At 46.1% G+C, this 14894-nt stretch overlaps 1 protein-coding gene across 4 annotated transcripts in view; it reads left to right on the forward strand.

The window, feature by feature from the left end:
• The window catches only part of LOC144600694 (copper-transporting ATPase 1-like), an 83394-nt gene that overhangs the window by 46748 nt on the left and 21752 nt on the right, over positions 1 to 14894 (forward strand). For all 4 annotated transcript variants that reach the window (XM_078412585.1, XM_078412584.1, XM_078412587.1 and 1 more), the window contains exons 11-16: positions 3341 to 3432; positions 3539 to 3666; positions 4939 to 5093; positions 7715 to 7849; positions 8584 to 8778; positions 10915 to 11097. In XM_078412585.1, coding sequence (XP_078268711.1) covers positions 3341 to 3432; positions 3539 to 3666; positions 4939 to 5093; positions 7715 to 7849; positions 8584 to 8778; positions 10915 to 11097 — 888 coding nt within the window. The remainder of the gene's footprint in view (positions 1 to 3340; positions 3433 to 3538; positions 3667 to 4938; positions 5094 to 7714; positions 7850 to 8583; positions 8779 to 10914; positions 11098 to 14894) is intronic.

Here is a 14894-nt window from a genome sequence, read left to right on the forward strand (position 1 = left end):
ACTGGAATTTAGAAGGATGAGGGGGGATCTTATTGAAACATATAAGATAATTAGGGGATCTTGGCTGCGCCTAACGGCTGCGGCTCTCTGGCAGTCTGTTGTCTTTTTTTCTTTTTTTTTTTTGTTTGTGTCGGTGTTGGGATGCTTTTTGTTTCTGTTTTTGGCTGTGTATGTGTGGTGGGGGTGTGTGGTGGGGGTGTGGGGTGGGGGGGTGGGGCGGGGGGAAACCTTTATTTTATTAGGTCTCTTCCCCGGGGCGCGGCTCGGCTGCGGGCCTTAACATTGCCGGCGCAGCTCGGCTGCGGGACGTTTCAGTGCCCGGTGCGGCTCGGCTGCGGGCCTTAACATTGCCGGCGCAGCTCGGCTGCGGGACGTTTCAGTGCCCGGTGCGGCTCGGCTGCGGGCCTTAACATTGCCGGCGCAGCTCGGCTGCGGGACGTTTCAGTGCCCGGTGCGGCTCGGCTGTGGGCCTTAACATTGCCGGCGCAGCTCGGCTGCGGGACGTTTCAGTGCCCGGTGCGGCTCGGCTGCGGGCCTTAACATTGATGGCGCAGCTCGGCTGCGGGACGTTTCAGTGCCCGGTGCGGCTCGGCCGCTGGACTTAACATCGCCCGGTGCGGCCGCGGGACGTTTCAGTGCCCGGTGTGGCCGCGGGACGTTTCAGTGCCCGGTGCGGCTTGGCCGCTGGACTTAACATCGCCCGGTGTGGCCGCGAGACGTTTCAGTGCCCGGTGTGGCCGCGGGACGTTTCAGTGCCCGGTGCGGATCGGCCGCGGGACGTTTCAATGCCCGGTGCGGCTTGGCCGCTGGACTTAACATCGCCCGGTGTGGCCGCGGGACGTTTCAGTGCCCGGTGCGGCTTGGCCGCTGGACTTAACATCGTCAGCGCTGTTCGGCCGCGGGACGTTTCAGTGCCCGGTGCGGCTCGGCCGTTGGACTTAACATCGCCCGGTGCGACCGCGGGACGTTTCGGTGCCCGGGGCGGCTCGGCCGGGGGGCCTTCCATCCCCTTGCGGGGGCTGTGCGTGTCGTTTGCCTCGGTAGGGGTCGAGCTGCCTGTCCGTGGGTGCGGGGGGAAGAGAGGGGAAGTTTTGTTGCCTCCATCACAGTGAGGGGGTGTTTGGAGTCACTGTGATGGATGTTTGTGTTGGGGTCGGGTGTCCTGTGTTCTTTTCTTTTTTGCTGTATTTTGTGTGACTGCTGAAATTTCGCTCGGTGTTGTGCCGAGTGACAATAAAGTGTTGTTATGTTATGTTATGTTATTAGAGGCAGGAAACATGTTCCCAATGTTGGGGGAGTCCAGAACAAGGGGCCACAGTTTAAGAATAAGGGGTAAGCCATTTAGAACGAAGATGAGGAAGAACTTTTTCAGTCAGAGAGTGGTGAAGGTGTGGAATTCTCTGCCTCAGAAGGCAGTGGCGGCCAGTTCGTTGGATGCTTTCAAGAGAGAGCTGGATAGAGCTCTTAAGGATAGCGGAGTGAGGGGGTATGGGGAGAAGGCAGGAACGGGGTACTGATTGAGAGTGATCAGCCATGATCGCATTGAATGACGGTGCTGGCTCGAAGGGCTGAATGGCCTACTCCTGCACCTATTGTCTATTGTCTATTGTCTTGAGAAAAAAACAGTCTGAAGAAGTCTCCCAGCCCGAAATGTCACCTATCCATGTCCTCCAGAGTGCACACTGTGGGCGGCTCGATTGTAATCGTGCATTGTCTTTCCACCGACTGGTTAGCACGCAACAAAGGCGTTTCACTGTATCTCAGTGCACGTGACAATAAACTAAGCTCAAACTCCGAGATGCTGCCTGACCCGCTGAGTTACTCTGGCACTTTGTGTCCTTTTTTTGTAAACTAATTGCTCTCCATGAGAAGGATGCTGAAATAGTAGGTTCTTTTGTTTTGTCAGACCGCTCCTGAAGTTATTTGGAGGTTATTTGGAGTAACCTGAAGAAATTCAGGGTGTCTTTCCAAATTATATGTGTAGAATACTTTCATTGCCCGCCAAGAACAGACCACCCTGAGAGCAAAATCTTGTTTCTATTTTGATCTTTTCCATACGTCTCTATATTTAAATATGTCCATAATATTAAATGCGGACTTTAGCTGGCTAAAATAATTTTTATAGTTGTCATTGTTAACAATTTGCTTAACCATGCTAATTTGCGTTTTTAAACAACATTATATTTGAACAGTTGAAATGGAGGTCGTTTCTTGTTCAGTTCTTCAGTCAAACATATATTGGCAGAATTGTAAAGTCATCACTGTACAGGTTGTTTCATCTAGTGAAGTTGGGCAGATTTATTTATTCTGTCGTCCTGCGATCCAAGGTACTACATATCATCCATTCTAGACTCATAGAGGACAAAAACAGGCTCTTCAACCCAACTGGTCTATGCCGACCATCGGCCATCTCGTCTATGCCGATCCCCCATCAAATTTAGTCCCATTTGCCCGCGTTTGGCCCACACCCCTCTCCACCTTTCTTATCCATGTACCTGTCCAAATGTCTTTTAAATGCTGTTGTTGTACCTGCCCCAATTACCTCCTCTGGTCGTTTGTTCCATATACCCACCACCCTCTGTGTGGGGGGAAAAAGTTGCCACTCAGATTCCATTAAATCTTTACCCTCTCGCCTTAAGCCAAGTTCCTCTGCTTCTTGATTCTCCTACATCAGGCAAAAGACTGCATTTACCCCATCAATTCCCCTCGTGATTTTATGCACAAAATCATTGCTCCATTCCCAATATGAAAGACAGAATGGGTGCAAGGAGGATGTTTCCACTAATGTCTCAATAGACAAATAGGTGCAGGAGTAGGCCATTCGGCCCTTCGAGCCAGCCCCGCCATTCAATTTGATCATGGCTGATCATTCTCAATCAGTACCCCGTTCCTGCCTTCTCCCCATACCCCCTGACTCCGCTATCCTTAAGAGCGCAATCTAGCTCTCTCTTGAATGCATTCAGAGAATTGGCCTCCACTGCCTTCTGAGGCAGAGAATTCCACAGATTCACAACTCAGAGGGCATAGCCTCAGCATAAAAGGACGCTTCTTTAGAAAGGAGATGAGGAGGAATTTCTTTAGTCAGAGGATGGTGATCTGTGGAATTAATTGCCACAGACAGCTCTGGAGGTCGAGACATTGGGTATTTTTAAGGCGGCGATTGACAGATTATTGATTAGTAAGAGTGGGGAGAAGGCAGGAGAATGGGGCTGAGAGGGAAAGGTAGATCAGCCATGATTGAATGGCGGAGTAGACCGGACAACTATGATTTATGATGTTATGAATTTGTAAATTTTTATTTTTTAAATTTGAAAATGTCACGTCATTTTTCTTGTTGCAGGGCAAGACGTCAGAAGCACTTGCAAAGCTCATGTCGTTGCAGGCATCTGAGGCAACTATAGTGAAGATAAACAGTGACCATTCCATTTTAAGGTGTGCATATGATCACAAAATAGTGTAACCCTGATTTAAAAAAAACACACGAAATTGCCTGTGACCCATGTGACGACCATTTTCTTTTTCCCCGATGGGTCCCCAGTGAAGAGCATATTGACGTGGAGTTGGTGCAGCGAGGAGACATTGTAAAGGTGGTCCCAGGAGGTAAATTCCCCGTCGATGGCAAAGTGATTGAGGGGCATTCGATGGCTGATGAAGCTCTGATCACCGGTAAGGAGAAAGTTTACTCTGGAGTCTGTGAATTCGGCACAATATAATAATAATAATAATAATGCATTACATTTATATAGCGCTTTTCAAACACTCAAAGACGCTTTACAGGGATTACTAGAACATAGAGAAGAAAATAAATAGATAAATAAGTAAATAAATAAATAAATAAATATGGATGTTCCCAAATCTTCAAAGAGTGAGGGAGGAACGATTCATCAATTCATTAATTAATAAAAGTCTGACCTTTCTGCCATGGGCCTCCTCCAGTGTCATAGTGAGGCCCACCGCAAATTGGAGGAACAGCACCTCATATTTCGCTTGGGCAGCTTGCAGCCCAGCGGTATGAACATTGACTTCTCTAACTTTAGATAGTTCCTCTGTCCCTCTCTTCCCCTCGTCCTTCCCAGTTCTCCCACTGTCTTCCTGTCTCCACCTATATCCTTTCGTTGTCCCGCCCCCCCTGACATCAGACTGAAGAAGGGTCTCGACCCGAAACGTCGCCCATTCCTTCTCTCCAGAGATGCTGCCTGACCTGCTGAGTTACTCCAGCATTTAAAAACTCAATATAGGTTCTCTAAAAATCCTACACGTAAGTTTGTGAGCTGGTGATTCCAGGAGCATTTTGTTTTCCAAAAGAATCTAGTATTTCTTGAAGTTATCAGCCAGAGCAATGAGAGAGTGTTTATCAACATTAGATTCCAGGCTGGGATGGGAAAGTGCGGCTGAGCAATGTTGAAGATGCATTATAAGATCTTAGAGATACAGCGAGGAAACGGGCCCTTCGGCCCATGAAATCCACGCCAACCAGCGATCACCCCTTACACTAGCACTACCCTAAACACTGGGAAACAATTACATTTTGTATCCATGTAAAATTTGTGCAGACACTATCTACCACACAACCCTCATCAACCATCGTTTTGGGTCAGCACCTTTCACGCTGATCCACGCATCGGTGCCTGACCCACTAAGTCTTTGTGCTTTACCTCTTGCTAGCCTTTTTGTTGAATTCTGATAAATGAAACCTGTTTATCTGCGTTACTGATTTGCAACTTCCTAACTCAAAGGTATAATCTATTCATAAGTTCTCGGAGCAGAATTAGGCCATTCGGCCTATCAAGACTACTCCGCTGGGCTGAACTTTCACTGTAAAGATGTAGAGTTAGTGGCTGTTATGGGGAAGTTTTCAAATAAACCTGTTGAATTTAACGAAATGCTTTTAGTACTAATGTTTCATTACAGCCTCACTTCTGTCTTGCATTGTTTTAGGTGAAGCAATGCCTGTCACTAAAAAGCTGGGCAGCAGGGTTATTGCAGGCTCCATCAATCAGCATGGGTCTTTGCTGATTGAAGCTACTCATGTTGGGTCAGAAACCACCCTCTCCCAAATCGTGAAACTGGTTGAAGAAGCACAGACCTCCAAGGTATGAACGTTGTGATTGCTTTTTGCAGGTGAGCTACCTCCCTGGAATTGGGAACAAAGGAGGCTCTTTAGGGTAAGACGCTCATCCATCATCCATCCATGCCCACGACTTGAAACGATCTCCCTGGGATTTGTGTGTAGGAAGGAACTGTGGATGCTGATTTACAATGCAGACAGACACAAAATGCTGGAGCGTGTCAGGCAGCATCTCCGGAGAAAAGGAATAGGTGATGTTTCGGGTTTAGACGCTTCTTCAGACTGTGAGTCAGGGGAGAGGGAAACTAGACATGAAAAGGTCCAAATTTGTTCTGAACTGTTTCATCGGTGCCGGCTGTGATGTGTCCTGAACATTTTCGTATCTCTTGTTCCCCTCTCCCCTGACTCTCCGTCTGAAGAAGGGTCTCAACCCGAAACATCACCCATTCCTTTTCTCCAGAGATGCTGCCTGACCCACTGAGTTTCTCCAGCATCTTGTGTCTCTATCTGGGATTAGGTTTGTCTTGATAACCTGGGTGAATTCTAGCCCTGTTCAGACCAGCTCAGTTTTCCATTTTGGATGGGAATGGAAAGAGAGATTTTTGTTCCATCAAAATATGGTATAAACCCAATTGAAAAATGGGTAGTTCTTGATTGCATGTTGAATTCCCTGCTTCAAATAATTCATCGGTTGGTCTATAATGGATAAAGGTAGCCAGTGTTGCCATTTAAAATATTTAATTTCCCCTCTCAACTCTAGAAAAATAGCATTGTTGGCTTTTGGGACCATGCCAGGATTCTTCATCCCAATCAGGGAAAGACATTCTAGCCTTAGAGGGAGTACAGAGAAGGTTCACCAGATTGATCCCTGGGATGGCAGGACTTTCATATGAAGAAAGACTGGATAGACTAGGCTTATACTCGCTGGAATTTAGAAGACTGAGGGGGGATCTTATAGAAACATATAAAATTCTTAAGGGGTTGGAGAGGCTAGATGCGGGAAGATTGTTCCCGATGTTGGGAAAGTCCAGAACCAGGGGTCACAGCTTAAGGATAAGGGGGAAGTCTTTTAGGACCGAGATGAGAAAACATTTCTTCACACAGAGAGTGGTGAGTCTGTGGAATTCTCTGCCACAGAAGGTAGTTGAGGCCAGTTCATTGGCTATATTTAAGAGGGAGTTAGATATGGCCCTTGTGGCTAAAGGGATCAGGGGGTATGGAGAGAAGGCAGGTACAGGTTACTGAGCTGGATGACCAGTCATGATCATATTGAATGGCGGTGCAGGCTCGAAGGGCCGAATGACCTACTCCTGCACCTATTTTCTATGTTTCTATGAAAGCAGGGGTAATAGACAATGGCAGCAGTAATCCCTGCTCTCACATTGCCAACATTCGCCTGTGTTGATGCGGACAAGTACAATCACAAAATCGCGCTGTACTTGTACAATGACAATAAAGGATATTGTATTGTATCAATGTCACACATGAAAATTATTTTCAACAGACCACATTCATGGCTCACACCTTGAATTTTATTTTGTCCAGTTTTTGTACCCACCTAGACTGAACTAGTTTAGCTTAGTTGAGAACCAGGCCCTTTAGCCCATCGAAACCAAGCTGGCCATCTATTACCCATTCCCACTAGTTCCATGTTTAGCTAAGAGATGCAGCATGGAACCAGGCCCTGCTGCTCACCGAGTCCACGCCAACCATCGATCACCTACTCAGACTAGTTCTAAGTTTAGTTTAGAGTTACAGCATGGAAACTAGCCCTTTGGCCCACCAAGTCCACGCCGACCATTGATCACGTGTTCAGACTAGCTCGTTATCCCACTTTCGCATCCACTCCCTACGCACCAGGGGCAACTTACAGAGGCAGATTAACTTACAAGCCCGCACGTCGTTGAGATGTGGGAGGAAACCGGAGAACCCAGAGGAAATTCGCACGGTCACAGGGAGAACGTGCAAACTCTCCATAGACGGCACCCGAGGTCAGGATTGAACCCGCTGGCGCTGTCAGGCAGCAGCCCGACCAGCTGTGCCACTATGCCACTAGTTTTTGTCGATTAGTTTAATGCACTAGACTAGTTCAGTGCACCAGTTTCACACCAGCTTTTTGTTCTCACCCAGCAAAAAGCTAACAAAGGCCCGTTTCCTTTATCATCGTTACTTTTTTTGCATATCTTTCATTCATTTATTCTATATCTCTCCACATCATCGCCTATATCACTCATTTCCCTTTCCGGTGACTTCCAGTCTGAAGAAGGGTCTCGACCCAAAACATCACCCATTCCTTCTCTCCAGAGAGGCTGCCTGTCCCGCTGAGTTACTCTAGCTTTTCGTGTCTATCTTCAGTGTACGGAGTCGCCAGGTTTGGTGCTTTTTTCAAGTCCCAGTTGTTCCTGAAGCATACGCTGCACCCTGAGTTACAGAAAGACTAAACTGTGGTTTATCACAGTGTCACAACCTGACAACGTGACTTGCTGACCCTGCATGACTCTATGATTTTTATTTCACTTCTTGTTGAAGATTGAGCAACCTTTTGCTAACCATGAGATTTATTGTGTCTACAGGTTTAGTGCACTGGTTTGCTTCTCTAAAGTAAAGTTACATGAGAACCCACAATTTGCCACGTTTACTTTTCAGGCTCCCATTCAACAGTTTGCGGATAGGTTGAGCGGATACTTTGTTCCATTCATCGTTGGCGTTTCTGTTACTGCTTTGATTGCCTGGATCATCATTGGATTTCTCAATTTCCAGCTGGTGGAAAAATACTTCCCTGTGAGTATCGTCATTGGCAAGATAAAATGCCTAAAATAACTGGAAATGTTCCGCTTATGTTGTTGCACATTGGGGTTAAAGTAGGCAGTGTGTAAATTTATGAACTGTTTAGTTTAGAGCTACAACGCAGAAACAGGCCCTTCGGCCCACCAAGTCTGCGCCGACCAGCGATCCCCGCACATTAACGCTACCGGCACACACTAGGGACAATCTTACACTTATAACGAGCCAATTAACACACAAACCTGTACGTCTTGGGAGTGTGGGAGGAAATCGAAGATCTCGGAGAAAACGCGGACACGTGGAGAACGTACAAACTCCGCACAGACAGCAATTGTAGTCAGGAACTAACCCGGGTCTCCGGCGCCATAAGCTCTGGATCTGAACCGTTAATCATTTACCATTCCTCAGATGCTGCCTGACCCTTCTTCAAAATGATTCTGGTGGGGGCGGGGGGAAAGATGCTACCTGACCTTTGTTACTCCAGCACTTTGTTCTTTTCTTTGTGAACCAGCATCTGAGGTTCCTGTTTGGACATTAGCCATGATCCCATTGAATGGCAAAGCAGATTCTATGAGTTAAATGGGCCTCGCCCATTCCTAATCCTTCGTTAAAAGTGAAATAAAAATCATAGAGTCGTGCAATGCAGACTGTCCAACTTTTATTCAGGTTATGCACGCTAAACTGGTCTGATTATATTTATTTTTTATTTTTTATGCCTCTGTTATGCTTAGGGTTACAACACGAGCTTGTCCCAACCGGAAGTGATAGTCCGCTTTGCATTCCAAGCCTCCATTACTGTGCTCTGCATCGCCTGCCCCTGTGCATTGGGACTGGCAACTCCCACGGCAGTGATGGTGGGGACCGGAGTGGGGGCACAGAATGGGATCCTGATCAAAGGAGGGGAGCCACTGGAGATGGCACACAAGGTAAGTGCACCAACAGGCTGTAATCCACTTTGGTGGTAAGAATAGGAAGGCAGAGTATTATCTGAATGGTGTCAAGTTAGGAACAGGGGACGTACAACGTGATCTGGGTGTCCTAGTGCATCAGTCACTGAAAGGAAGCATGCAGGTACAGCAGGCAGTGAAGAAAGCCAATGGAATGTTGGCCTTCATAACAAGAGGAGTTGAGTATAGGAGCAAAGAGGTCCTTCTGCAGTTGTACAGGGCCCTAGTGAGACCGCACCTGGAGTACTGTGTGCAGTTTTGGTCTCCAAATTTGAGGAAGGATATTCTTGCTATTGAGGGCGTGCAGCGTAGGTTTACTAGGTTAATTCCCGGAATGGCGGGACTGTGTCATATGTTGAAAGACTGGAGCGACTAGGTTTGTATACACTGGAATTTAGAAGGATGAGAGGGGATCTTATCGAAACGTATAAGATTATTAAGGGGTTGGACATGTTAGAGGCAGGAAACATGTTCCCAATGTTGGGGGAGTCCAGAACCAGGGGCCACAGTTTAAGAATAAGGGGTAGGCCATTTAGAACAGAGATGAGGAAAAACTTTTTTAGTCAGAGAGTTGTGAATCTGTGGAATTCTCTGCCTCAGAGGGCAGTGGAGGCCAATTCTCTGAATACATCCAAGAGAGAGCTAGATAGAGCTCTTAAGGATAGCGGAGTCAGGGGGTATGGGGAGAAAGCAGGAACGGGGTACTGATTGAGAATGATCAGCCATGATCACATTGAATGGCGGTGCTGGCTCGAGGGGCCGAATGGCCTACTCCTGCACCTATTGTCTATTGTCTATAATGTCCTTGTGTGTGCTGCCTACTGTCATGCACACATCCCGCAAACAGAGCAGTCCTGAACTACTATCTACCTCATTGGTGACCCTAGGACTATCCCTGATCGGACTTTACCTTGCACTAAACGTTATTCCCTTATCATGTATCTGTACACTGTGTTTGGCTTGATTGTAATCATGACTGGTTGGCACGCAACTAAAACCTTTCACTGTTCATCGGTGCACGTGACAATATACTAAACTGAAACTGATACTGATCACTGCCGCTGAACCATGTGACTTTCCTGTTGGATCCATTATCCACTGCTATTTGCAAGCATGCCATCCTTTTGTTAGAAGTGGAATTCCCTGCCACAGAAGGCAGTGGAGGCCAATTCACTGGATGCCTACACCTGCACCTATTTTCTACGTTTCTATGTAAGTGGAGTAAAATTCATGGATTCATACGGTGTGCAAACAGGCCCTCTTGCCCACACTGACCAGATACCCCATCTGCACTAGTCCCACCTTCTTCCTGGATTTGTTGTTCAAAATATTGATCGAGAAAACCATCTTGTTCATAGTCCATGATTTTTTCCACCATCATTTTACTACTAATTTGACTTGTCTAATCTGTATGCAAATTAAAGTCTCCCATGATGTTGTATTACTCCTAATACATGTACTTCTAAATTCCCAATTCGTACCTGAGTTTGAGTTTAGCTTATTGTCACGTATAACGAGGTACAGTGAAAAGCTTTTGTTGCGTGCTAACCAGTCAGTGGAAAGACAATACATGATTACAACCCAGCCATCCACAGTGTACAGATACATGATAAAGGGAATAACATGAATAATGTTACCTTGCCCCAATATTACAACTACTGTTTGGTAGCCAACAACATCGATTTATTTTTGGCTTTTTTCCTGTTTCTTGGCTCCACCCAATCTGATCATAATTCCATAGTATGATCTCTCTGACCAAAATAATTTCTCACCACAGTACTAGTTGCATTTACCTTATTTGTATATTTCAATAGTGATCTACTATCTCAACTTACTTTTTTTTTTAAATGAAAGACGTAGATAGACTGAAGAATTCCCCCCACGAAACATCACCTATCCCTGTTCTCCATGGATGCTGCCTGACCCGCTGAATTCCTCCAGCACTTTTGTGTCCTATTGTCTATTGTCTATTGTCCTTTTTATTTGCTCCTATGCTTGCAAAATTATAACCAGTTTCTCGGATTGTCCATTCTGAAGTTTCATTCGGTTAAGTGGATTAGTATGTGCTGGCATTGATGTTTCAATGGATTATAATAATTTTTTTAATTTCTTCAGATTAACACAGTGGTCTTTGATAAAACCGGAACAATCACCCATGGGACTCCCAGAGTCATGAACTTGAAGATGCTCGTGGAGAGCAGCCACATATCCAAAATTAAGCTCTTGGCCATCATTGGCACTGCAGAAACAAACAGTGAGCATCCTCTGGGTTTGGCAGTGACAAAGTACTGTAAACAGGTATGATCTCTCCACTCAATTATTATTCAAGTGATGATTGGTGAAATTGCAATCTTTTTTTTTCAGAAATCGGGTTAGTTTAGAGATACAGCGTGGAAACAGGCTCCTGGGCCCACCGAGTCCCTGGCGACCAGCGATCCCCGCATGCTAACGCCATCCTACACACACTAGGGACAATTTCCAATTATACCAAAGCCAATTAACCTACAAACCTGTGCGTCTTTGGAGTGTGGGAAGAAACCGGAGATCCTGGAGAAAACGCATGCAGGTCATGGGGAGAACGTACAAACTCCATACAGACAGCACCCGAGGCCAGGATCGAACCCGGGTCTCTGGCGCTGTGAGGCAGCATCTTTACCGCTGCGCCATCGTGCCACCCTGACTCGGGGAAATCAATTGAGGGGAAACACTACCAATTAATGGCTGGATTGTGTTTTCAGTTCAACATCCCCAGTAAAACAGGAACGCATGAAGATATGAAAGGACACAAAGAGCTAGGGTAACTCAGCAGTTCAAACTGGAGAACACGGATATGTAAAAAGCCATTTTGTAGAATCTTTTCCAATATTTTCTGTAGGTTAATTTACTATATCCACATCACCCCTACTAATCAATAACATTTATGGAGAAACCAGGGAAGAGTCCCGACCTGAAACATCACCTATCCATGTTCTCCAGAGTTGCTGCTTGACCCGCTGAGTTCCTCCAGCAGTTTGTGTCCTTTTTTGTAAACCAGTATCTGCAGTTCCTTGTTTCTACGCGTATGAAGATCTGCTGGGGGCTGGGGGAGGGTAAATGGCAAAGGACATTTTCAAGCTGCACGTCTCCACAGATTACGAGAGGGTTCTGTGCTTGAGAACTGTTTTTAACCAAGGTCTGCGTAGACCCAGTGGGCTGAGGGGCCAGTTCCCGTACTATATTTAAAAGTAAAGTTAAGGAGGTGCAAGGGAGCAGAAACATAGAAACATAGAAAATAGATGCAGGAGTAGGCCATTAGGAGTAGGTATGTAGGTTAATTGGCTGGGTAAATGTAAAATGTAAAAAAATTGTCCCTAGTGGGTGTAGGATAGTGTTAATGTACGGGGATCGCTGGGCGGCACGGACTTGGAGGGCCGAAAAGGCCTGTTTCCGGCTGTATATATATGATATGATATGATATGATTCGGCCCTTCGAGCCTGCACCGCCATTCAATATGATCATGGCTGATCATCCAACTCAGTATCCCGTACCTGCCTTCTCTCCATACCCCCTGATCCCTTTAGCCACAAGGGCCACATCTAACTCCCTCTTAAATATAGCCAATGAACTGGCCTCAACTACCTTCTGTGGCAGAGAATTCCACAGATTCACCACTCTGTGTGAAAAAAGACTTTCTCATCTCGGTCCTAAAAGACTTCCCCCTTATCCTTAAACTGTGACCCCTTGTTCTGAACTTCCCCAACATCGGGAACAATCTTCCTGCATCTAGCCTGTCCAACCCCTTAAGAATGTTGTAAGTTTCTATAAGATCCCCCCTCAATCTTCTAAATTCCAGCGAGTCTGAGAAATGGAGGAAATGCGAGAGGAAATGACGGAAATCCATTAACCACAGCAGGACAGAAGCCATGTGTCCTGAAAAAGGAGTAACTTCTCAGATGACCTGGAGTAGAAGGTGTCATCTTGGGATGGGGGGGGGAGAGAACATGTAGCATAGACACACACAGAAACTGAGAGGAAGAGATGGCATCCTTAGAAGACAGGTAGCTATGGGAGTTGATAGGTTCACAGTAAATGTTCGTGGATAGCTTGTCTCTTGAGATAGAGACAGCGATCAGAAAAAGGATAGAAGTGTTGGAAATGGTCCAGGTAAATTTGAGGGCAAGGTAGAAGTTAGAAACGAAAGGGATAAAATTGACGAGTTCTGGATCGTACAAACTCCTTACAGATAGCACCCGTAGTTGGGAGCGAACCCGGGTCTCCGGTGCTGTAAGGCAGCAACTCTACCGCTGCGTCACTGTGCCGCCCATTTCTTCTCAAATGACCTGGAGTAGATTTTATTAGTTTTGTTTGTTTATTATGTTACCTGTTGAGTACAGTGTTTACAAACTGTTGTGCTGCCGCAAGTAAGAATCTCATTGTTCCCTTTTGGTGCCTCTGACTTGTCTTGACTCTCTTGAAGTAAATGGTTGTCTCCTGTCCAGGCCAGCTTAGCTGTGAAAGTAGTGACTGTAGTTGTAGGAGCTCCCTCTTGTGGTCTTTTGCATTTGAAGAACTGCAAGCCTCTCGTGGTGTAGCCAGAAAAGGGTTGAAGAGTTTGTTGTTCTTTTATATTTTTATTGTATAAATCTTCATTGATGAAGCTGAGTTTATTTAACACCCAAATAGATGAGATACGATAGAAAATAGGTACAGGAGTAGGCCATTCGGCCCTTCGAGCCAGCACTGCCTTTCAATAGGATCATGGCTGATCATTCAAAATCAGTACCCTGTTCCTGCTTTTTCCCCATATCCTTTGATTCCGTTAGCCCTCAGAGCTATATCTGACTCTCTTGAAAACATCCAGTAAATTGGCCTCCACTGCCTTCTATGGCAGAGAATTCCACAGATTCACAACTCTCTGTGTGAAAAAGAATTTCCTCTACTTGAACTGTATTAGAGGGTATTAGCTATTAGTTGGACAAACTTGGATTGTTTTCTCTGGAGCATCGGAGTTTGAGGTGAGACCTGAGAGAAGTATATAAAATTATGAGAGGGATAGACTATCAGAACGTTTTTCCCTGTGTGGAAATTTCAAAGACTAGAGGGCATAGGTTTAAGGTGAGAGGGGCAAAAGTTTAAAGGAGGTGTGTTGGATGTATTTTTACAGAGGGTGGTGAGGTCCTGGAATGTGTTGCATGGGGTGGTGGTGGAGGGCAGGTATGATAGTGGCATTTCAGAGACTTTTAGAAAGGCAAAAGGATATGCAGAGTGGCGTTTGTGGCTTTTTGACAGGCACGTATTTTTATGCTGGGATTGGAGGGATAGGAATCATGTACAGGCAGATGACATCAATTTAACTTGCCATCATGTTCTGTATAGACTTTGTGAACCACGGGCCCTGTTGCAGTGCTGTACTGTTCTATGTATTAATTGGTGTTTAGATTCAGTAAGCACTTTGGTTATGATCTCTACTAAATTGCACATTTGTTGTTAATTGACAGTCGATTGTAAATCTCTTTAAAGCTGGACAAACCAGTAGGTATAACTGGGCCTCTGTCCTATAGGGTGGTCACAGTGGCGCAGCGGTAGAGTTGCTGCCTTACAGCACTTGCAGCACCGGAGACCCGGGTTCGATCCCGACTACGGGTGCTGTCTGTACGGAGTTTGCACGTTCTCCCCGTGACCGCGTGGGTTTTCTCCGAGATCTTCGGTTTCCTCCCACACTCCAAAGATGTGCAGGTTTGTAGGTTAATTGGCTTGGTAAATGTAAAAATTGTCCGTAGTGTGCGTAGGATGGTGTTAGTGTGCGGTGATCGCTGGTCGGCGCGGACTCGGTGGGCCGAAGGGCCTGTTTCCGCGCTGAATCTCTAAACTAAACTATAGGAAGTGAAAATAGAAAACGTTAGAAATAAGCAGTCAGTCGGGCATGCAGTGAAAGGGAAAGTGGGTTAACCTTTCAGGTCGATGAACTTTTGTCACCTGCGGCAGCAATCCAGACTCCAGGATGATGTGTTGCCTCCCTGCTGCTAGAGTGCAGGGCGTCTCAGAGTGGCTGCATAACATTCTCAAAAGGGAAGGATGAGCAGTCAGAAAAATGTTGTGTATGTTGACACAAATG

This window comes from Rhinoraja longicauda, chromosome 15 (genome assembly GCF_053455715.1).
Source record: "Rhinoraja longicauda isolate Sanriku21f chromosome 15, sRhiLon1.1, whole genome shotgun sequence".
In the NCBI taxonomy this organism is placed as follows: Eukaryota; Metazoa; Chordata; class Chondrichthyes; order Rajiformes; family Arhynchobatidae; genus Rhinoraja; species Rhinoraja longicauda.